The sequence below is a fragment of the Candoia aspera genome, chromosome 1 (assembly GCF_035149785.1).
Source record: "Candoia aspera isolate rCanAsp1 chromosome 1, rCanAsp1.hap2, whole genome shotgun sequence".
Taxonomy (NCBI): domain Eukaryota; kingdom Metazoa; phylum Chordata; class Lepidosauria; order Squamata; family Boidae; genus Candoia; species Candoia aspera.
The window spans coordinates 62,652,098-62,675,657 of NC_086153.1; the positions used below are offsets into that span (position 1 = coordinate 62,652,098).

At 40.9% G+C, this 23,560-nt stretch overlaps 1 protein-coding gene across 1 annotated transcript in view; it reads right to left on the bottom strand.

Annotated features, from left to right (window-relative positions):
* Positions 1-23,193, bottom strand: part of LOC134488168 (spectrin beta chain, non-erythrocytic 5-like) — a 42,536-nt gene extending 19,343 nt beyond the window's left edge. Inside the window, exons 1-9 of the mRNA XM_063290498.1 lie at positions 21,737-23,193; positions 15,990-16,091; positions 8,544-8,705; positions 6,281-6,412; positions 4,762-4,950; positions 3,514-3,597; positions 1,664-1,782; positions 1,352-1,466; positions 619-705 (exon numbers count right to left, since the gene is read on the bottom strand). Coding sequence (XP_063146568.1) covers positions 619-705; positions 1,352-1,466; positions 1,664-1,782; positions 3,514-3,597; positions 4,762-4,950; positions 6,281-6,412; positions 8,544-8,705; positions 15,990-16,091; positions 21,737-22,153 — 1,407 coding nt within the window. The 5' untranslated portion in view covers positions 22,154-23,193. The remainder of the gene's footprint in view (positions 1-618; positions 706-1,351; positions 1,467-1,663; positions 1,783-3,513; positions 3,598-4,761; positions 4,951-6,280; positions 6,413-8,543; positions 8,706-15,989; positions 16,092-21,736) is intronic.
* Positions 23,194-23,560: the final 367 nt, after the last annotated feature.

Consider the following 23,560-nt stretch of genomic DNA (forward strand, 5'->3'; position numbering starts at 1 on the left):
GGCTAAATCCTATGAAGAGCGTTTAAAGGAATTTGGTCTATTCAGCTTAAAGAAGAGAAAGCTAAGGGGAGACATGATAACAGTCTTCTGATACATGAAAGGATGTCACAGGGAAGAGGGAGTAGATTTATTCTCTCTAGCACCTGAGGGCAAGACAAGAACCAATGGGTGGAGATCCAAACTTGAACTAAGGAGGAATTTCCTGGCTATGAGGGCTATTAAGCAATGGAACAGCCTATCTCCTGAAGTTGCAGGTCCTCCATCATGGAGGTTTTCAAGAAAAGGCTAGACAGCCATTTGTTCAGAGTGGTATGAGGATTCCTGCACTCGACAGAGAGTTGGACTAGAAGATCCCCAAGGTCTTTTCCAATCCTATGATTCTATGAAGGATCTATGACTTCTGTGATTCTCTATTGGATCAATTACCAAGGAAGATGATGGGTTCTGCTTCACTGGATATGTTCAAGCAGAAGCTGGGCAGCAGTCTGTTGAGAATGCTTTAACTTGGATTCTTGCACTGAGCAGCAGATTGGATCTGTGACCTAAATGGACCCTCTATGATCTAAAAACAACCTTCTTCCTATGCTTAGGTATTCCAGGGGCAACCCCATTACCTACCATAACCTGGCTGGCAATATCCCGGATTTCCAGGTCTGAACTTGACTCAGATTCATTCTGTTTTCTTTTTCCATAAAGATGCCTCAACTGTAAAAGAAAAGATAGACTTTAAGCCTAGAGAGACAACTAACAATACAATCCTGATCTTGGTGGTATCCACTATCCATTCTCAGAATATATGAACCCATGCTCAGTATATCTATTAATGTTATTTATAAAAACTAATATCCTTAAGGTTTTTAAATTTTGAATTTTTGTTTCGCTCCAAGCCAAGTTTTCTGAGCTTCAGGACAATTTCTGAATCTAACTGGGTAAATAACATCAATTATAAATCTTTCCACTGTACAGTTAGAACTTGTACAGCAGCTTTCCCTAACCTTGTGCTTTGGAAGCTGAAGTCTAGTACATCTGTTGCGGAAGGCTAAATTAAAGCACACAAACCATTCTTTATTACACTACCCCTTATAAAGTAGGATAGTATACCTAGAACTCTATACTCTGAAATATTGCAGGGAAGGGAGCAATGTTCCTTCTTGGATACAGGGTTTACTATCCAATCTTGCTTGCTGGATATAGCATAATTGAAGTCTGGATTACACTGCAGATGACTGAGGGCCTGAGTGAAATGTGATTCAACCTGCCGAACGAAACGCATTCTTCTAGATATTTCAGTGACTCCCCAGATCTATTTTTATGGTTTAGTTGCCTGGAATGTAATCTCAGCCCTCAGTACCTTTGCATGGATGGCTGAAAGGAGCACATCTGCTTGCTGGAGGAAAGCAGCTGCTTCTAGTGCCTGCTGCAGGGTTTCATGATGTTCCTTTAATGTCCTCTGGAGCTGAAGCCACCTGAGAGGACAGAAGGAGAACAGGTAAATAGTTTGGCTCTGTCTCCTTCTTGAATAAGCTGCCTTGATTACTGAATTTTAACAGAAGGATAGCAAGCACAGAAACTTAAGAGGAATGCAACCAGATGACACTCTAGCTTGTCTTTATGTTGTCTCTGCCCTACAACATTCTCTCCACAAGCTGCTGCCTTGGCTTACATTTTATTGAGGTATTTGCGTCGAGCCATGACACTTCTGCTTTCACTCTTCCCTTGTTTCTCAAGCTTGTGAGCCAGGCTATTCAATTCCTCATGCACAGCCTGGAATTGCAGCTCCTCCTGAGTTGAGTGTGGTGGAAAAGAACAAGAGAGGAGAAAATGAAGTTACGTAAACTTAGCTTTCATAAAAAAAGCTGCCCCATTAGAAATTAAACTGGCAGCCAGTACAGTGCACAGACCTAGCAGATATGTGCATACTAAGGTATGCTCATTACTACTCACATTCAGTGAATGTCTGAAGAACCTCCTAGTCCAGGAACAGATAGGTATGTGCAAAGGTCTTCCTGGCCACTGCTCTTCTAGCAGTAGCTGCACGTCCAGGAAAATTCCCATATTGCACACCAGTCCTGAATGGGGAAATGCTACTCCATCCGGGACTAAAGATGGAAAATTTTCAGGATTGGGGTCCAAACACCCACAGCCACTCATTCTTCCTAGGACTGAGCCTGAGTCTCTTCCTCCCCATCTGAACCCTCACAGCCTCCAGACCTTAGCACAAGACATTGACGGTATCACTTGGGCAGCCTGTGGTCAAGATGTACAATTGGGTATCACCCTGACCTGGAACTGACAAATAACCTCACCCAGTAGCCCTGTGTAGATTTTAAACACAAGAACGGACAGTGTTGAGCCCTGAGACACCACACAAGTGAGGGGCCTCAGGCCTGAACTCTTTCTCCTGCCAACAGTGACTGGAACCACCCAAGAAAGGAGATCTTCTGAGGACACCTCTGTACAAGCTACTGACCTCAGATCGCCCAATCCCAGTGCAGAAGCAGCCTGCAATTGTGCTTTCTGGATTCATTTGAAAGTGGTGTTTTCCAGCTTACACTGGAAGTTGGAACTTACACTGCATGAACCTGGCAATGCTGTTTCACTGCTGCATTTTAATTCAGTCTAGGCAATGTTTGTGCTCCTACTGGTTGCTGTATAGAGCTGTTGGCATGACCCTTCCATTATGGTCACTGGCTACCTGCTATTTTTAGTATACCTTAATTCAAGGAGAAGAACATGCCCAAGAACGGTCTTAGTCCTGCTGTCTTTATGAGGCAGGTCTTAGGCAGTATATGGGTTCCTTTGTATCTCTGATAAGCAGTGCTCTGAAGCATTGGTTCACCCATTCCTATTAATGCCATGTGCAATTGATGTACCAATGCTTAAAGTAAGCAATTTAAAGGACTTGTGAACCACTAGATTTCCCCCTCCCTTGGAAATCAAAGGACCCAAAAAATGCTGGCCCTGTTATTTTAAAAACAGGTTTACTGGTGGATATTTCTTATTTTAAAAAAATCTGGGTGAAATTGACAAGAGTTCTGTCAATTCCCTTTCCAGCCCAAGGGGCAGAAAGAAAAGTAAAATTGGTATGTGTGTGTATGGAGGGGGTTCCCACTTGGATGGTCAGCTGTGAAGTATGAGGGACAGTCAGCGGGAAGGGGAGCACATTCAAAATGCTATCAATGGAAACCAAGTTTCCTTGAAGCCCTGCCCATAGAAAAGAAAGTGATGGGAAGGATAAGATGCAAGAGACTCCACCAGTTGGGGTCATGGTAATCGACACTTGTCCATCATCTTTGTCAGAGCTGAAGAATGGGGTGAAAACTGAACAGCAATTGATGGCTTCATTTTCACCTGGTTTCAAAGAGACCAGGTGTGTAAGGCTGTGGTGCAGAACTCTAAGCCAAAATCTATTTGCAGATGCATCTGTCACAGAAAATAGCTCCAATGTAGAAGCATCTTTCAAATACCATTCACAACACAAATTCCCATAAAGAATGTCAGGAAGAATATTACCTGTTTCAAGTCAAGGATCCGCCGGGTAATTTGTACCTTATCTGCCTTCTCTTGCAGCAAAATAGCTAGCAAAGGTTTCTCTTCCTAGAGAGGAAGAGATGATTAAAATATGAGAGATTCTGGAAAACACAGTGGTCATAATATTATAGGAAGTTTTAAAATACAGAAATATTTCTTCAGAATGCACACAGGAATTCAACGTGTGTAAACGTGCATACCAAAGAAACTCAAATACTGAGATCGGTGTAAATTATGCAAATTAAATAAGCTTGCTAAAATTTATGTTGGGGCAGGATTTTCTTCTTTCTTTTCAGGATTAGGAAAGAAATTCTAGAAATTTTTTAAAATTATGTCAAGGAATGGAATTCAGGTGAAGGACTGAAGTCATGGAGACTGAAGTTAAATGACTAATATACTCAGAATTTAAAGCAAAACAAAAACAAAAAGCCTTGAAGACTGAAGGGCACTGAAGATAGACTTTGCCTATCATAAGGTCCTTCTAGCTTTCCCTCTGTTTTTGAGCTTCCAAGAGAAATGGTTGAAAGCTTTCCTTCACATAAAACCTTAAAAACACTTTAGTTAAATGTAACAGTTAAAAATGAAGCGCAGATTCACTTCTGGAACTGAAATCCAACACATCTGAAGGGCACCAGATTGAGGAAGAAAATAGAAAGGGTGGGGGGCGGAGGAAATGCTTTCTCAGTCCCATATTAGGTTACTGAGGAAAATCTATCCACTTAAAAAGGATGTGAGTCGATGAGTTCACTGGTTCTCATATTTAGGGGACAGCAAAAGTGAACAGCCCTAAGCCCTGTATCTGCAACTGCCAGAGCCCCCTCCCAGAGTAAGTAGGACTAAAATTTTAAGAGTTCTTTTTTCATTTTTTAGGGCTCAGGATTTAGGTAGGGCTACTCTTCGCCCTCCTCAAAAGACTGAATTTTGTCACTCTGGAGGGTCATAGGGTCCTGCAAGACTTGGGCACCTATTTCAATCCTAACCACCCACAAAACAAAATTTTGAAAAACTTGAAGATTTCAATCTTGCCCACTCCGAAGAGATTATCACCAGACACACCCAGTGAGGTCCCCACTCAAAAACATTGCCCACTTCCATCACAAAGAATGGTGATATAGAAGAAAAACAAATGGGTCATGCTTCAGCCACCAGAACAGAATTCACATCTCTGAACAAGAAAATATATCTGGGGCTCATTTTCTGGCCTTGGTCCTACTTGTCCTCAATAATTACCTTCTGCCTGATCCAAGCTTCTAGTTGTTCAGCTTTCTGGTTGAACTCTTGTAGGTTCTTGAACCCAACCATGGTTTTAGTCTGATTTGCTGCCACATGCTTCAGCAGTTGCCATTGTTCTTGCAGGGTCTGTAGTCGTCTCTCTATCTCTGTGCCAGATTTTGGTTGGATCATCAATTGCTCACCCATCTGTGGGAAAGATGCAAAAGAATTGTACTGACAAGGTTGAATCTACAACCATCCTGTCTTGCAAATGCATTTAACCCATAAAAAAATATAGAAAATGAGGTATGCATAAACTGGGCAAAATAGAATATGCTGTGGCAATTTTATTTTTTGATTGTCAATTAAAAAAGGGTTTTAGAATTAAGCTCTGTGAGCAGTTAACTGGCAAAGTTGCAAGGTTGCCTTCAAATGTCAATTATGAAAGTGTGTTGTTAATAGAATGTAGCAGATGATGAACCTCTCACAAATTGGTGATTAAAATCTAGACTTTTTGGCCAATGGGAAGATATCTCAAAAAATAAAGATTGTATGGACATTAATATCTTAATAGACTTAAAAGATTAGTGCAATATATATGCTAAGAGCCAGCTGAATCCTATAGTTGTTGAGCCAATCAGGTGAGAACTGAATATAAGAGTGGGAACTGAGGGAACTCTCCATAGCACCAGAAGAATCTTCCAGAGCAGGGTTCCTCAACCAGGGTTCCGTGAGAGGTCACTGGGGTTCCCTGGGAGATCACGATTTATTTTAAAAATTATTTCAAATTTGGGCAACTTCACATTAAAGGGGTAAGTTTCATTCTTTATTTTTAGTTTAAGAACATTGTTAGTGCATATATACAGGCCTACACATGAAGTGAATATAATAATTTTGTAACCTGTGGCCTATATTTGAGCCTGAATGTGCAGGGGTTCCCCAAGGCCTGAAAAATATTTCAAGGCTTCCTCCAGGGTCAAAAGGTTGAAAAAGGCTGTTCCAGAGTCTGATTCCTGGAAGATTAAGACAGCATGCAGAAAAAGGAACCTACTGAGAAGGAGTTTGGTTTGTGGACAGGCAAGATCCTAAATGGCAAACTTGGCCATGTTCCTGGGAAATTGCACAGAAAAAGTTCTGATAAAGTAGTTGTGAGAAAGGGAAGGCAAGCCTAATTGTTTGCACTACTGTTCCTGTCCAGAAGAAATGACTTGGTGATTTCATGGACATATCCATGTTGTTTTCTTGGCAACAATAAAGTAGCAGTTTGCTGTTGCTTTCTTCCGGGACTTTTTTTTTTTTTTACTTAGCTGGGAGGCATTTGCTGGAAAATTCCACAGAGGGAGGAAAAGTTGGCCTTTAAGCAGGGATTGGCACACTTTCAACAGCCCACTATCTCAATAACATCTGCATTAACTTTAACAGGAGAAAGCTTAAGCCATTCTGAGCTACTGAAGAATAGGATTCAGGTCTCTTTTTCATGGAGATGTAAAGTAAGAGACTAAAGAAAGGGGCAAGCAGCCCAGAAACCACGCTTTACCCGGTTCAGTTTGATGATGGTATTCTCAAAATCCTTCATATCTCTTTGTAAGATCTGAGCTATCCGCTCCCATTCCTGAAATCTGCAACCATCCTTCAGGTCATGGAGTTTTCCTCGCACCCATTTTTCAGCCTGAAAGGGAGGAAAAATAAGCAACTGGGTAAAGCTGTACGCTGGTTTTCTGTACTTCCTTCAGGAAGTTCAAAAGTCTGCTCTTGTGTGGGAAAAAAGAAAGGATACAGGGCACTATGAATAAGAACTGTTCTAGTTTAGCAATAAAGAGCCCAAACAAGATTATTCAGTATATCTCCAGTATTTATTCCAGTAGATGTTACAGAACTGTAATATTGCAGCAAGGCTTCCAGCAAAACTTTCTAAGACAATATAAATTACTATAACTGGCCTGCAGAGAACTGGTTTCTCAACCTCAGCAACTTTAAAACGTGTGGACTTCAATTCCCAGCCAGCATGATGAGACATAAGAGAGCCTTGTGTTGGACAAGCATGTAGGTAATGCAGGCAATGCCTTTTGGTACTGAAGGTCCTTCAGAAAAGCAATAATGTTCTGTGGTAGAAGATCCCCTGTATTCTCCCTACCAACTTGTTAATTAAACAATCTGATTGCAAGCATTATAGAAAAATACTGCCTGATCCCAGAGAGTTGCTGCCAGAATCTTGACTAGCTGGATGATTACTTTATTTGTTTATTTATATTTCAAATTTAGTCACCACCCATCTCACTTGAAGAGCAACTCTGGGCGGTTTACAATAAAATAAGAATAAATAGTTATTAAAATACAATAAAAACAATATTCTTAAATATAAAATAAAAAGTCCAAGACATAGATGTTTAAAAAGTTCTTAATTTAAGGGAGCATCTTCAGGGTGCTAACTACCTCCAGGATTGATTACCCCTTCTCATGCCCCATGCAAGATGGCAGAGCCAGGTCTTCACCTCTTTCTGGAAGGCCAGGAGAGTGGGGGGCCTGCCTCACCTCTGGGAGAATCTAATTTGGAGGAAGGTAACTTCCTATTTACAACACATGCATGCATCTTTTTTTTATCCAGAGGGGCCACATCAGTAGTCAGGTTAGGGGATGTGGGGCACGCACACATCCACTGACTAGGTTCACACATATAGGTGTAATGCAGTTTGTCTAGTTTGGTTTTGTATGATGTGTGGACCCATTCATCATGAGTTATTTAACAGACAAGTCATGGCTTAATGGAACAAATAAGCCCAGTTACCATTTCTGTTGGTATGCTATGAGAAACCCAGTCATTCCGTCTTTCTCACATACACACAGACCTGCCCTAAGAGGTGAAATATGAATGGGAAACACTCTTTAGATGCTTCAAATAACAAAATAGTTAGAAATATTATTCACTATTTCAGCAGCTTTTCAACTTATCTTCACCAAGGACTACTAAATCTACCACCATTCAGTTATTAAACTCACAGCTACATGACTCACTTTGATATCTACACGGTATCCAGACACATTCTTGCTTTGTGCTTCATAAACCAAAAGATATGGGGATTAACAAGAGCTGGAAAGGAGGCATCCAAGGAAATTGGCACAGCCTGACCTTCTGCCTCGGCCTGCCTACACCCAAGAGCCAGGCAACAATTAGCGGCTTCCCAGAAACAGGTGGGACACCATTAAATCTTTCGTGTTTGTGTTACCTGACTCTTGCTAAACTATCAGCAGAAAGTAATTGAGCAATTTTTTCCATGGCCAGGGGTGATGAAGATAGTAAACCAGGGAGTCTTCTTACTGAGTCCATATTCAAGACTTTAAGAACCTTGTAAAAACAACGATCATGTATTTCACTGTTTTATTTGAAGACACATACCCACATTCTTTCTGTGTTCACAGACTTACACCAACACATTTTGCTGCCCTCCCTGCACAAAAGCAAGATGTCTATGTCATGCCCTTTCCTTCAAAAAGATGGGGGAAAAAAATCAACATTTCTGTGGACTGACCTACTGTCCTCTGTCCTTTGCTTTAAAGAAAGGCTGCCAAGGATGACCTCATGCCATAGCAACAGCTTCCCTCCCACTAGCCAAAGAACCTTGCTTCTTTCCATCTGCACGTCCTCTCACTCTAATAAAGGAAAGACCTTTGGCAGCAAAAGCACTGCTCTCCCTTCCTTTCTACTGCAGTTTTGAAAAGAAGAGCAGAAGACGGCCTTTTATTGTCCTGTTTTGTGGTGACAGCAAAGCCAAGTTCTTCCTTTGCCAATTTTGTTTCTTTACCTGCACCATGTCACAGTTGAACTGGGCCAGGAGAAGGCTCCACTTGGAAAAGTCTGCCACTCCAGTGCTGCTTTCTATGCAAGGCTTCAGCTCCACTACTGTGCCTGATTTGGTATTTTTGGCACTCTCTTTCCAGGGAGATGCTGCCACAGAGCTTGCAGCCTAGGAAGGAGAGACAGAGAGTAAAAAATTAACCTGACTGGATTTGCCCTGAATCCAACAGAAGAGAAGCAACAATGACCTACGGGACATTTGGTTCCAAAACCAACACTGGCTTGGGTATGAAATGGCAATGCTGAGCCTTAATTGCCCAACCCCAAAACTATGTATTGCCAAAAGGATGTCCAGCTTAGTGTTAAGTCTTCTTTACTACATGCTTGAATAGTCTTGGAGTTTATTCCATTTCTCCCAACATGCAGCTGATACAGCAACAGTATGGTGTGAGGCTGAAGGCACTTCACATGGCACCGTGTCTTTTACCCAAAACAGTTCGAAGCTTTGCCAATCACCTTTACTCCTGCTGACTTCAGCACACTAAGAATGTGCTGAGAAGGCAATGAGCCAATCAGTGCTCCCTCCAGCTAACCAACAGAATAATAAAAATAATTTTAAAAAACCCCAAAGTTACTCAATCAATGACCCACTTAAGTTACTACCTATTCTGGAACAACAACAACAAAATCTCATTTCCACGCCATACAAAAAAAAAAGAAGAAATGAAATAAATTGGTAGTCCTCCCTGCCACCCCAGGTCTTAAGTATATACTGTATAGTTTTCCTTACTTGCAAATAGGTAAGAATTTGTAATAAGCTGAATCTGCCTATCAAGCCACCATTCTTCTTATATGAAAAATCTCTCTTGAGAGCTGCAAAGGTGGCATATCTAGCCATAAAATTTGCAACTTTTCTTAATGTCTCCTGTTGCATCTGTCAGATGCAGCAATGGCCTGCAAATTAAAAAAAAAAATCTTAATTTTTAGACAATTTGAACAAGAACTCACTGTAAGGGAACTTCTTTACTGCCACAGGAGTAACCAAAATCTCATCTCCCCATTCCACACAAAAGGGAAAGAGAAAAAAAGGTAAAAAACAAAATAGCTGGGTGTTTTCCAGGTGCCTGGTCCACTAGGAAGACAAAGGGAAACTGACAAAAGCTTGACAATTTCACAGCAATTGAATCAAGGACCTATTCCCTTTAAAAGACCTCTCTGGTGTCTGAGGCTCTAGAAACAAGGGTTAAGAAAAGCGTTGCTCCAGGGTGGAAATGGAATACCCACAAATTCTGTGGAGTGTCATACTCAGAAAAAGAAAGCAAGCTGTTTTGCAGTTTGGGTTATTCTAGAGCTAAAAAAGAAATAAATCAGGTTAGCTGCCAAATTTAGCCAAGGTAGTAGGATTACAGAGGCCTGCAGCTGCTTTTGAACTGGGACAGAATCTTTGTATGAATGTGCCTGAAATACATTTCACTCCCATCCCTAAGTAAATTATGTGTTTTGCATGAGGCAGCCATTAGATGGTAGGAAAGAGATATGCAAAACCAACTCTGCTGCCATCTAGTGCTAAACTGAATTTTTGCAGCTCAGATCTGGTAGACCCAGTTTTAGGCTTTATAATGTTACTTGATGATGACTGATACTACAGCTATGCTGCTTCATCCTGATGCTTAGGTTGGCTTGAAACAACAGTATAACAGTACTGGTCATAAAGCTGTAATTGCTCAGCAGTCAATGTACCTTTATTGATACACACTACATTATAATGTAGCAGCTGACAAATTTAATATTTATTAAATTTATATAGCTGCCCATCTCACATACGGGACACTGATATGGTTGCATCTGAAATTGTGTATGTGTGTGTGTGTATGTGTTTGCATGTGTAGCATAATTAATCTAATTCTGAAACTAGAAGTATTGTGACGGGTTCAGAAAAAATACTGACAATTAGGGCAATAGACATAGGTGGAAGCCCAAGGAAAGATTAGCATACCATTTACTGTATACATCTTTTGGTACTAAATGTAGGCTTTCCCATCTTACTATTTGAGCTCATAGCTGACCAATGCCTAATCCAGTGTATCTCAACCTTGGCAGCTTTCAGATATGTGGCTGGGGAATTCTGGGAGATGAAGTCCACGCATCTGAAAGCTGCCAAGACTGAGAAACACTGGCCTAAACACATCTATTTAGCTTTTGGGAATTACATTTTCAACACAGAATTGTTAAGCTGTCCCTGCCTTCCTGAAAACTGGCTTGGTTATTAATTTGCTTTATATCCTGCTTCACAGCAAATTTCTGTTCCACTGTAGTATTTGTCCTTTACATAATGGCACAAGAATGCAGTCCATAGAAGCTCCCTGACCAGTTTCAAGCTCACTGCAGTCTGAATCAGAGTGTCCATTGAATTACTCTGGTTCATTGAAATCCATCCCTGTGTTTGCATTTCCACTGAATACAAGAATCTGGTTTATAATGAAAGGACTGTCCATTCGGCTCAGGGTATATCGTCACAACTGAGGACAAGACTTCAGTAAAACTTTTCTATAGCTCTTCCGAGCACTGCGAATGTTGAGGATCAAGCCTAGATTGTCACATAAGTAACATTTTCCAAAAAATGGAAATACCTTATCTTAAGTCTCATCTAATTCTACTATCCTGCCCTAACTTTCTGTCCCTCGGGCTCCAAGAGAAGCTAAACCAATTTCTCCTGAACAGCTAGTGCTCTGATAAAAAAAAAAAAACCTCTTGAAACAAAAGCATGACTTCATGCCTGCCTGCCTTACAAATGAGCTTTAGACTCTGCTCCTGAAAGGCTGACTAGAGACACTTATTTTAAGTAACTCATCGAATGGGAGCCCTGAATAGCTTCCAAGCTTTGTTCTTGAGCTCTGCAATGACACAATGTTTTGTCCCTGCTCCAAGACAGCTAGGGACTGGCAGTTATAAAAATGACCTCTGTCCAAATTCAGCCAAAAACCCAGCAACAAAATACTATGGGGGGATAACTGCAAATATTGTATCTCAAGTCCCATTGGTGGTAGAGAGATCAACAGGACTTAAAATATACAACACAGAACAAGAAGCTTAAAACCACCTTTGTAAAATAAGACATAAAATGATCCCCAAGTAAAGGAAGTGTAAGTTAGTGATGGTAGGGAAAAAAATGCCACAGGCAACTGAGTCCTTGATTATATTAGTTCATAGCCTAAACTCCTTCCTATGATTGACTATTCCTATCATTGGGCAGGAATCTGTGGTGGTAACTGGAAGTTGTGCTCTGCCACTGCATATTGAGATGTGCTGAATGACTGACAACATTGAAACAAGCCTTCTTAATATTAGTCACCTCCTTCTATGAAATACCCTCCCTAAAGGGGCCCAAGTATTCTATTCTGCTACATTTTCAGCACCAAATATATATTTATTTTTCAGGAACTTACATTTTCTTTACATTTTCTTGTCCAGGCAGTCTCTGAGAATTGGACACGATTGAATGGATTAAAAAAACACACACCATTTTCTGCATTTTCATTCCTATGAGGTAATTTTAAGTGGTTCTATCCCACTTTTAAAATCTTAATGTTTTTAGTGGATATTTTAATGTCCCTCTGTTTTGTCATGTATTTGGATTTATTTTTAACTGTATTTTACTATGATTTTACATTTTAGCATGCTTCTATATGCATTTTACCATGAGGGCCATTGCTACATGTAACTAATAATTGTAGAAATCAACAGAATAAAACTTGGTGTTCTCCAGATGAGCTGGACTATGACTCTTGTTCTTCCCATTCATCATGGCTTTTGACCATACTGGCTGAAATAATGAGAGAAGCAATCCAACACATCTGGAGGGCAGCAAGTTATAGAAAGCCAGTCTAAGCTGTCATTCCCCATGCTGTGTCCTGTTCAGTTTTGCACTCAGATAAGCTTATGGATTTGCTCAGTCACCTAATTCATTTCCTCCCATGAAATTTTCTCCAGAAATGAGTTTCTGTCTGGCAGGAAAGGAGAAGAGAGGCTGAAAATGAACAAGGACGACACTCTGCACAGGAACACAAAAAAGAGACTGCCATGGGCACAGCCTTTGAGAGACTGGAGGGACAGGAGGCAGCAACTGCACCCTGACATTTTCCATCAGTTTATACTTCAGACTAAGTTGTTTGTCACGACTTCTTGGAATTAGCAGTCTGTAATGCATGTGTACTTACGAGAGAATGCCCTGGTCATTTATATTGGCTGCAGATACTTTGAGATCATGTGTTGTTTTTTAACAGGTCTTCCAGATTATATCATTATATACACCTGCTAGAAGTGGGAATGCTGTCTTCCGATCTCAGAAAGGCAGTTGGTGAACTCGTTTTAGAGATGTATGTCCAACCATTTCTACAACTTGATATATGCAGTTTATCAAACAAGCAGTTTTTAAAAAGTCTTTTACAAGAAACCATAAGGCTACTTAATTTAATACTAAGTCAAAGAATACTAGGAGGCACATTTTTTTTTAAAAGAGAGGGGAAGAAGCAGTTATAAACTTGAATAATGTCTTTGATGCAAAGACATTATTGAAGTTGAACAGAACAGAGGCTGTTTTGGTGGGTGTGGGAGACAGCTTGGTTCATTAAGCTTAAAAGAAGGTTTACATACCATCTTAAAGATTTTTTTCCTGCTGAAAACTGGTTGGAAAATGTGCCTTTATTACTTGGCATTGCACTATCAAAGTTCAGCTCCATGATTCCTAAAGCCCAGTGAGCCACATGTGGTACATGGCATGTTGGTGGTCCACTCCTGCTTTTCAACATCAACTGTATTTATTTCTCCTCTTCATTTGTTCAGTGTGACAGCACGCATGAGTCCCGTACCTTCCTGAGGGTCTGTCACATATTTATGCAAACATCCAAACAGACACTCTTTTGTTTTGTGATTGGCAAATAAAAAGGAAGATAGCTTTGTGTTCCAAAGGACCTTTCCCATAGGAGAAGGGTGGGGCAGATACTGAGTTGGCAGAGAAGACTTAAGAAAATAAAAAGTCTGCTGGAAAAAGAGAACCTGTAGAATTAGAAGGAGGACTAATGGCTGGTAACCTAAGGAGTTTTCTGGTTGTTGAGAAGAGTCAATCCAAAGAAGAGAAGGTGCTACCCACTGCAGAGGCTGAAGTAATGGAAGATATGAAGTTATATCAGCCAGAGAGAAAGCTTATGCCAGCTTGAAAGAGGGTATTCTGGCCAGTAAATTTAGCTCCTTACTTCTTTCTAAATAAAAAGTAGGAAGAGTATTTAGAAATCGTGCAGTGTGTGTGTGTGTTTGTGTGTACATATTTGTTAAGCCAATATTGTAGAATGCATAAATATAGACAGAGAACACTTAGGCTGCATAACATTTAGTAAAGGAAAAAGTCCATTTTACAATACATTTTAAATCTTGAGCCATGGTGGTTATTAGCCAAGCAGAGAATGGAAGGTAGTTATCAAGTTGCAAATAAATCTTGCAAAGGAAAGGTATGGATAACAAAGGTAATGCTGCTTTCTCTCTTAATGAAAGGGGGGAAAATCACAAGATGAGTTTTGTACTGCATCCTGTGTCAAATCCTGTGAACCCACAGCAGCCCCTGTAACAATCAAATTGTTCCACAGAGGGTAAATGAGAACCTGCTGCTCATCTTCTCTAATGGAGATCTTCTCTTTGATTCTTTTTAGAGCAGGGTTTCTCAGCCAGGGTTCCATGGAATCCTAGGGTTCCACAGGAGGTCATTATGGGTTCCTTGGGAGATCACAATTTCTTTAAAAAATCATTTCAAAATCAGGCAACTTCACATTAAAGAGGTAAGTTTCATTCTTCATTTTTAGTTTAAGAACACTGTTAATGCATCTATACAGGCCTACACAGGAAACGAATATAATAATTTGGTACCTTCTGGCCTATATTTCAGCCTGAATGTACAGGGGTTCCCCAAGGCCTGAAAAATATTTCAAGGGTTCCTCTAGGGTCAAAAAGTTGAGAAAGGCTGCTTTAGAGCTGTTACTTTCTGCAACTTACAGAGGCTTACTTATAAAAATCTGGGAATCTATCTCTTGCAACCAACCTGGTACTTCATATTGTCAAGTTTTTTCCATCTGCAGACCAACATACAATATACTTCACAAATACAAACAGAATGCTATCAGAGCATGGATCATTATGGCATGTTTATTTCTGTTCAGAAAAGATGACAGCTGGTGACTGTAACTGATTGCTGCTGAGGTAACTGGGGCCTTTAAAGATATAGCTGGAGTCAGGAATATTCCCAGACTACATCCACCTGTCTAAGCCAGGTTGAACACCAGTTGGCCAGACTTGAGAAGAAGTATTATGTACAGTGCCTCCATCTCTGGTTTAGCACCTTGACAGCCTCACCTGATTCAGATAACAAAGAGAAATACAATGCTTGGGAAAAGGTCTTAAAGTTCACAAGAATATGGATAGATTGAGAGTTGTATACTCTCCAATTTTTTTTTCTAGGCTAAGATGGGAATCTTGCACTTTCTTCTTTCACCTTCTCCAGTACCAAAACTTAAGTTATAGAAGAAACAGAAAAGTCTCCACCCCAAATCTTCTGTAATTGCCTCCTTAGTTACTGTTTAAGAAGGATATGGTAGAATGTTTTAGTTACAGTTTGGGAGGATATGGATATGATTTGTAGATTTCATCAATGGGTTGTGATCTTTCCCCTCCATAATCGAAGCATGTTGTTTGGAAAGGCAAGACTTCAGGGGATGAGGAGAGAACTAGCAGAATTTATTACAAGATTTTAAATATGAAAAAGGTAATTGCATCAAAAGATTCATGTGTTTACTGAACACTGTCTAGCAATAAGTTGGCCATTATAGCAGGCAAAAAGTCTTTCTCAGAAGCATTACAAAAAGCATCAGTTTAAATCAAGTCATCATAAGTCAATCAATGCTTATTCTTCCTTCCTGTACATACCAAACATACCAAAACCCAAAACATTCTGATGATAACTTACATTAACACTGTTATAACTTGTATTAGGAAAATGACCTGAGGTTAGAGTCTACTGAAATCAAACACAAGCTATATATTAGAGGAGTTGCCTCTTTGTTTATAGAAAAGTCTGCTCATGCAAGTCAATGTCCATAGGTGATGTCAATAAGCAAAGATTTGGGTATCTGATGGAACTTATGGATGCTTGAAATGCCCACCAAGCTAAATTCAAATTGCAAGGCAATCTCCTCTTACTTGGGAGAGTAGCAAGGAGTATATATAAAGATTTGCAGAAGTACCAGCTGCAGGTAAAGATAGGCTTAAATCTACACTTATATTCAAGAATTCCACTCCTTTATGTATAAAGTCCAGTCTTTTTTGAGTCAAGCTCCACTTCTAATGACCAGCTGAACATAACCATATTCAGTAGTTTTCTTTAACTCAGCAGGATATAAAAGAAACCTACCAGAAAAGGTACAACTCTGCCAACTAGAGAATTATCACCAGCCTGGGGGCTTCTTACATCCTGTTTTTCTCCCTTTGATTCCACATCTTTTCTGAGAAAGACCTACAGGAAAAACCAGCATGATGAAGATTTATTTTTCCCCAACTATGAAAAACATTGGAGAATGTTCAGGTAGCTGGGTGCTGAGCTGCTAAGATGGCAATGGCAGAATGCAGACTTTTCAATTTCTCTGTGTTTAACCAAGTTCTCATCCTGATTATGCTTTAAGATGAGAATTACATCACCATGACTGTCAATGAGACAGGCTTTTTAACAAGGGTTCCTCCCGATAACAGTTGCTATGTTGCAAATCCACAAGTAGTAATGAGAAGATCAAGTATACATTGCCTAATTTTTTCTTTCATTCATTTTCATAAGAAATAAAAATAAAAACTTTTTTCAATTACTGATTTTTTAAACCTACACAAGTACAGAGCTGAATTAAATGGTAATTTCATGGTAAGCCCACCATTCAAACAATGTACTATAGTATCCCTCATGTACACATTATTAGCCACCAAGACAATATAATCCCAATAGTATTTGCTAACAAGCAGAAAATAATCCCGATCTAGAACTTTATGACACCAAACACTACCTATGCTAGACATTTTTCAAGGGTGCCTGAATTTACAGATGAATTTGAACACTCTTACCCGAAGAGTTAGCATATGGGCATGGGAAAAGAAGAATCAGCAGATCAGAAACAGTAACCAATGGGCAAATGTAACCAGGAAAAATTAGAACTACAGTATCTCAGAACATTTTGTTCTCTGCTGCATCTATCTCCTGTTAGCAATGAAGGTATAAGGTACCATCCTAATGCTCACATTAGGAGTTTACAAAAGCACTAGTTCTAGGAATAGCAACTCTATTAGAGTAATGGTGACTTAATGCTAGATGAAGTACCACATACTGTATATCTGTGGGGAAACAATAAATTACAATCTTATTTCAAAGGTGTGTATTCTAGACATGGGAAACCTGTCACCCTCCTGATAATGCCAAACTCCTACAAGCTCCAGTCAGCATATCCAATACTGAAACATCCTGGGATCATCCACCACCATCTGGAGAGCCACAGGTTTTCCACCCTGCTCCTGCAAGCGTTTTCATATACTTGCTCAACACTTTAAAACACCTGGATTCCAACAAATATCCATTGCTTGTCTATCTGTCCCAAAGTAAAAGAAAAATAAAATTCTGGTGTGTGTGTGTGTGTGTGTGTGTGTATAGATCAGTGTTTCTTAACCTTGGCAAGTTTAAGATGGGTGGACTAAAGATGAATGAGTTGAAGTTCACCTGTCTTAAACTTGCCAAGGTTGAGAAACACTGATATAGACATATAATGATTGCTGATTTACTTATAAACAACTTTTAAAATATTTTATAGTGAAATTCCATATTTGTCTGATAACATTTAGCAAGTATTTTGACATTCTGGAATTTCAGGCAGTTGCTTTTTATGAATAACATTGTGTGTGCAGGTGCACCAAACATCTGTGCATATTATGTTCAGGAGAGTGAGGAGGAGACAGAAGAGAGGATGCAATGGATGGGACAAGCACTTAGATGTCCAAGTATCTCAGACTAGTAGGGATGGGATAAATAGGTTTCTTTGCAATAAAACATAAAAGGAATAAATGATACTGCACATCTGCAAGCAACAAATATAGGAGAGTATTGCATGATTCATAACAAAGATGGGGAACTGCTATTGTGGCAGTATATTTAAGGAAAATGAACCCTCACATGAGTAAAGTAGAACATTGATAAAAATAGAAGCTAGGAATTAGAAATACACACACACACCCCTTGTGCTTAACAGCTCTCAGGTGAAACTGCAATTTAATAGAAGCTAGGAATTAGAACAAAAAATATATAAACCTAATGCTTAACAACTCTCAAGTGAAACTATATTTTAATATTCAAATGTTTATGTACATTTGTGTATTGTTTATTACTAATTTTTCTCAGTATGTAACATTTTGTACTATTTTAAATTGGGGGCTATCTAAATTCAGATGATCACTATATGGTAATAAAGAGTTAACAGTTTTCTATATTTCTCTGTTGCCATCTAGGGGGCATTTGGATTTTTGCAGCCTACAGCTGGTAGCTCTACCTAAACAAACATTTGCTTTGTTAATAATCGTTGGGTTTTCAACAGTACAAACTTAAGCAAATGTGGCTTACATTTACATAGTGTGAAATAAACTGCTTTGAAACTTAAATACATTTCTCTGTATGAAGATTTGATGAGATAAAGTGCCCATGACAGCATGCATGCCATTATGTCATCATACAAATTATGCACTTGTGTCATTTTGCATCATGATGCAACTAATGTATGTATAAATTGCATACTTGCATTGTTTGCACAATGGCATCATAATGTACATGTCATTATTTCAACATCATTGAGGTTCCTACAGAAACTTATGAAATTGTCTTGAAAGCCTTGGTCCTAAAGCCTGGAGATCTCCAATGAACTTCACAAGTCTGGTGCTCAGTTTTACTTTAAAAAATGGTAGCCAACCTCTTTGATGGTCAGAAGCATCAAAGAGGGAGGGGTGTTCTTTAAATATATGAACCACTGTTTCAATATTTCTCTGAAGTACTTCAGTGCTGGAGTACATCTCTGGGATTTCAGAAAATGGAGAATAAAAAACCCCTTACAAGACCATAAAAGCCTCATAAATAAATATTAAACAAATATTAACTATTCCATTGTGCACCCATCGAAAATGATTTGGAAGAAATGCCTCAGACTATATGGAAGCATGAGCACATACCTCTCTGCTACTCATTATAGCATACGTATTTTTTTTAAGCTTCCATGGAAGCCTGAAAAAATATGTTGCTGTTTTAAGAGTCACATCAAGACACAATGCTTAATTATAGGATTCATCAGATGCATTCATCTTTTTTCAGGCTTGTTCGGATGCCTGAAAAAAACAGAAAAGTGCTATGCATGGATGACGTCCAAAGCACTTCTTCTAAATCATTTCTGAAAGGTGCAGCCCTTCTACTTCAAATCACTTTTAAATACGAATATTCTAACCCGAGACTGAAGTTCAGAGGGACATGCACTAAAGGCATGGCTTAGGATATATGATTGTCTGCTTAAGATATAAAAGACCTGGAACATGTTAGCACAGCCTTTCTCAACCTTTTGACCCTGGAGGAACCCTTGAAATATTTTTCAGGCCTTGGGGAACCCCTGCACATTCAGGCTCAAATATAGGCCACAAGTTACAAAATTATTATATTCACTTCATGTGTAGGCCTGTATATATGCACTAACAATGTTCTTAAACTAAAAATAAAGAATGAAACTTACCTCTTTAATGTGAAGTTGCCAGAATTTGAAATAATTTTTTAAAGAAATTGTGATCTCCCAGGGAACCCCTAGTAACCTTTCACAGAACCCTGGTTGATAAACCCTGCTTTATCATGTGAAAGATGGGCAGTTCAGCCAAGGAGTAAACTTTCATGCCTTACCATGTGGCTACAGCCTGACAAGATGATCCTTTTGTTTCTATTATATTTACAGATTGTAAAAAACAACAACAACCAAACAGCTAATAGTGTTTCTCAACCTTGGCAGCTTGAAAATGTGTGGACTTCAACTCCCAGAATTCCCCAGCCAACCTTGCTTGCTAGGGAATTCTGAGAGTTGAAGTCCACACATATTCAAGCTGCCAAGGTTGAGAAACACTTATCTAACCGCTATTCATTATTTATGGTTTCTTCTAATCCAAGATGTTCAATTAATGCTGTCAATATCTGTCTGTTTATTTCCCCCAGCTGGGCCCACTTGGCTTCTCCCCACCCAGAGTTCAAAAAGATAAGCTTGCAGGTGACATAAGTGCTTTATTTACATGTGAAGCTCCCTCAATCCATCAGCTGCAGGCAAACAAGGCTGTCAGCACAAAGATGATCTCATCCTTCCTGCAGTTCTGCTCCACTTGGATTGCAGAGGTAGGGCTCCCTCCCCCATCATCCGATCCCATCCAGCAAGCAGCAGCCGGGGCACATGTGAAAACAAGAAACGAGTCAGCTTTGCTATCACTTTGGAATGTGGAGGCTGCAACTGAGGAATGAACTGGCAAGAATCTTCTCTGGCTAGTAACAGTACGAACAGGAGCAAACCAATCTTCCCATAGGAGGCACTGATCTGGATCTTACACTGCTCAGTGGCAGAGACACACGTAAGGGCTTTCAGAGTGATTCTTGGCCAAGATTTCAAGGTTGGTTTGGGCAACACTCTTCCTGGTGCTGGCAAGATAACATGGGGTGGTAATGCCTGCAGAGAAACTTTTTTAAAAATCTTGTCTTCATTATTAAAAACCCAAACTGAATGACATGGCCTTGACTTATCCCATTGGAACATGTTTCATAATTTCACAGAACTGACATCACATGACACCACATAGCTGGCCTCAATATTTTTTCTCCGTGAATACTTGCAGTTCATTTAGGAAAGTGGCTACAAAACAAGTGAAGCGTTAAATGAATGTGATCCTAGACATCCTTCTGAGAAGAAGCTTTGCCTAACAGTACATCTTTTCCAAGATTTCCAACTACTTCTCCCATAATCCTCTGTATAAAAATCAACACATCTTGTAGAACACACAGGACTAGAAACATAAAAGGCTACTCCAACATGTGATCGCTGTTTATATTCAAACCCTGGTACCATTACGATACAACAGGCTACTTCTAAGCCTTTTACCAGCATCACCTGGCATGGCACTTTCTTATAATGCCTACCCAGCACTGACATAACCTTGTGTAAAAAGGAAGATGGAAATTTAGATGCTTACTAATTGTATGAGTAACCTTTCCTAGACTTGTTCCACCATGTTCAGAGGTAGTGTATTCTTATTACACCATCCACAGATTGTCTCCACAACAAAACAGAAAAAGAGAACAAGCAAACACATGAGATAAGAAATGGAATAAATAAAATGGAACTAGAAATCTCAAGGCAGTACTACTAGGTTTGGGAGGAGTTCTGTGGAAAGATTTTTTTTAATCTGTTCAATTGTGTCTGATTCTCGGAGATTGCCTGGACAAGTCTCTGCAGTTTCTTTGGCAAGGTTTTTCAAAGTGGTTTGCCATTGCCTCCTTCCTAGGGCTGAGAGAAAGTGACTGGCCCAAGGTCACCCAGCTGGCTTTATACCTAAGGCAGGACTAGAACTTATGCTCTCCCAGTTTCTAGCCTGATGCCTTAACCACTACGATAAAAATAGGGAACCATGATTAGCTCTGACATGCAAGAGTGATGCTTACTATGCAGAGCTACTTACAGATAAATGCTATCAGAGGGCAAAGTACTTTAAATAAATAGTGCTTAGAACTCAGGTAGACCCTAAGCAGCACAGATCTCTCACCCTGTAGAAAAAAAACCTAATTATTCTTTGTTCGTGTTTTATTCTATCAAGTATTGGGAAGTAATAAATTGTGCCTTCCTATGATCAAGTTCTCCAGAAAATTGCCTTCCTCCACAGATACACTGGGGGAATTCTGAACTTCAGGCCTCCATCACCATCTCCAGCCAGCTACTCAAGATGCCTTTTCACACAATGGCTTGAATAAAGATCCTAAGGCCAGGTCTAACCTGGGCATTGTTAGAGAGAAATGAAGTGCAGAGGGGCAGAGCCTAGCAAAAATAGAAGGGGAGGGGAAATGAAAGCTCTTACCTTGAATTGTGCCTTTCCTGCTCTGCAGTTGTTGTTGTTGCAGTTTTTCTCAGCACTGGCGTGAGAAGGGCCTCTGAATATCCCTTCTTCCCCTAGACTAGCTTTTCCATGCCAGTTGGACAAAGTGATCTTCTTGATGGAACGGGACAGCGAATTGCTGCTGATACAATCATCACTGGCAACCACCTCTTCAGTAGGACTATCACTTTTAAATCTTTCTCCAGCAGGCTCCAGAGATGTCTGAGCCAGGTACAGGGAAACACACTCATTGAGGTTTTGGTGCAAGTCATGGTTATTCAGAGCAACAAGAGGAATGTCCGTACAGCTGTCTCTTGGAAATTCCAGGGAACACTTGGGTAGAGATAACTTGGTGCTAATAGTGAACGGTTGGACCTTCCTTGCTGTGCTACCGGACATTGTCTCCCTAGCACAGGCCCTACAGGGGGCCCAGAAAATGCTGGGACACAAGTCTTGATAACTCACACTGCTTTTGGTAGGGGAGAGAAGATCTCTTGTAGCAGGTCATAAAAACAAAGGCAAAATCACAAGTGACAAGATTTGCCTCTGTGTCTTCCACCCCACGCAAAAAAAATCAGAGGTGGAGAATGTGTCCCACTGGATCCGTTCCGCCCTTCCTCTCCTCCAGCGGCCACATCTGGGAGCTCTCCCACAAGCGAAGCTTCTCCTGAAACGTTCAGAGAGCACTTCCAAGCCTTCTTTGGTTTTCTAGCAGAAGTTACACAGCTGCCACCAAGCCAGGTCTCTGGGCAGTGGTAGCTCTGTGAGGAAGCCAACCATCCATCAGTTTTGCAGGAAAACAAAAGCAGAGGGAGCAGAATCGCGGGAGGGAGCTTGGTCTTGGCTTATTGAGCAGAGAGAAGGAAAATTGTTCGGAGAGCCTGGAAGTTGGGAGGAATGGTTTGGGGGTGGATCTTAAGCAATGAGATCAAAAATTTAATCTTCCCCTTGAGAGGCATACAGTTGGTAAATATTCCTTAAGCTTCTCTCCTCTTTGGTCTGGAAGAGCGCCCTCTTTCCCACGAGAAGCTAAACGCCGCTTCTGCTGGGGAAAACGGGTGGCCGGACTGCAGTCTTGTCTCCCTCCGAACGAGGCTCCGCGCTAGGGCTGTGACAGGTGGGTGCTGGTCTCGCCACGCCCGAGCCCCGAAATTTGGGGAGAGGTGCCGCCGCCCCCTTCCCCCGGGAGTCCGCTTCAGGCGTCGTCCACCTTCTTGCGCAGGTTAAGGAGGCAGAGCAGGCAGGTGAGGATGGCCTCTCGGGACTGCTGAGAAGTCAGGCGGGCCCTCAGGCGCCGGAGCAGCGGCAGGAGGCGCTTGCGAGCCAGCAGCCACAGGCGAATCAGAAGGGTGCGCAGAAGCAAGAGGGCGAGCAGCGGGGCGGGCATGCTGCGCTCAGGGCGCGGGCCTGGGATCTGCGGGGGGAGGCACAGAGAGACGCGCCGAGGTCAGAGAGTGGAGGAGGGAAGGGGCGCATCCTGAATCAGCCCAGCATTCCCCTGGGGGGCGCCGGAAGAAGAGGAGGAGCGCTCCCCACGTTAAAGCCCTCCCTTCCCTCCTCGCCCAAGTCTTAACTCTCTTCCACTCGCTATATTTAGCCCGGCTCTTCAGACAGGGAGTTCTTTAGCATGAGGTAATGTGGCTTGGACACAGGGGAGAAGACGGCTTCCAAAAAACCTACGGGCTACTTCCACTATCTCCCGGGAAGATGGGGAAATGGGCTTGTCCGCTCGGACTGCTACCATCTACTGGAGTTTGGAGTTGTTTGAAGAGGAAAACGGGGCCCGAAGACGAGATAGGCCCGAGG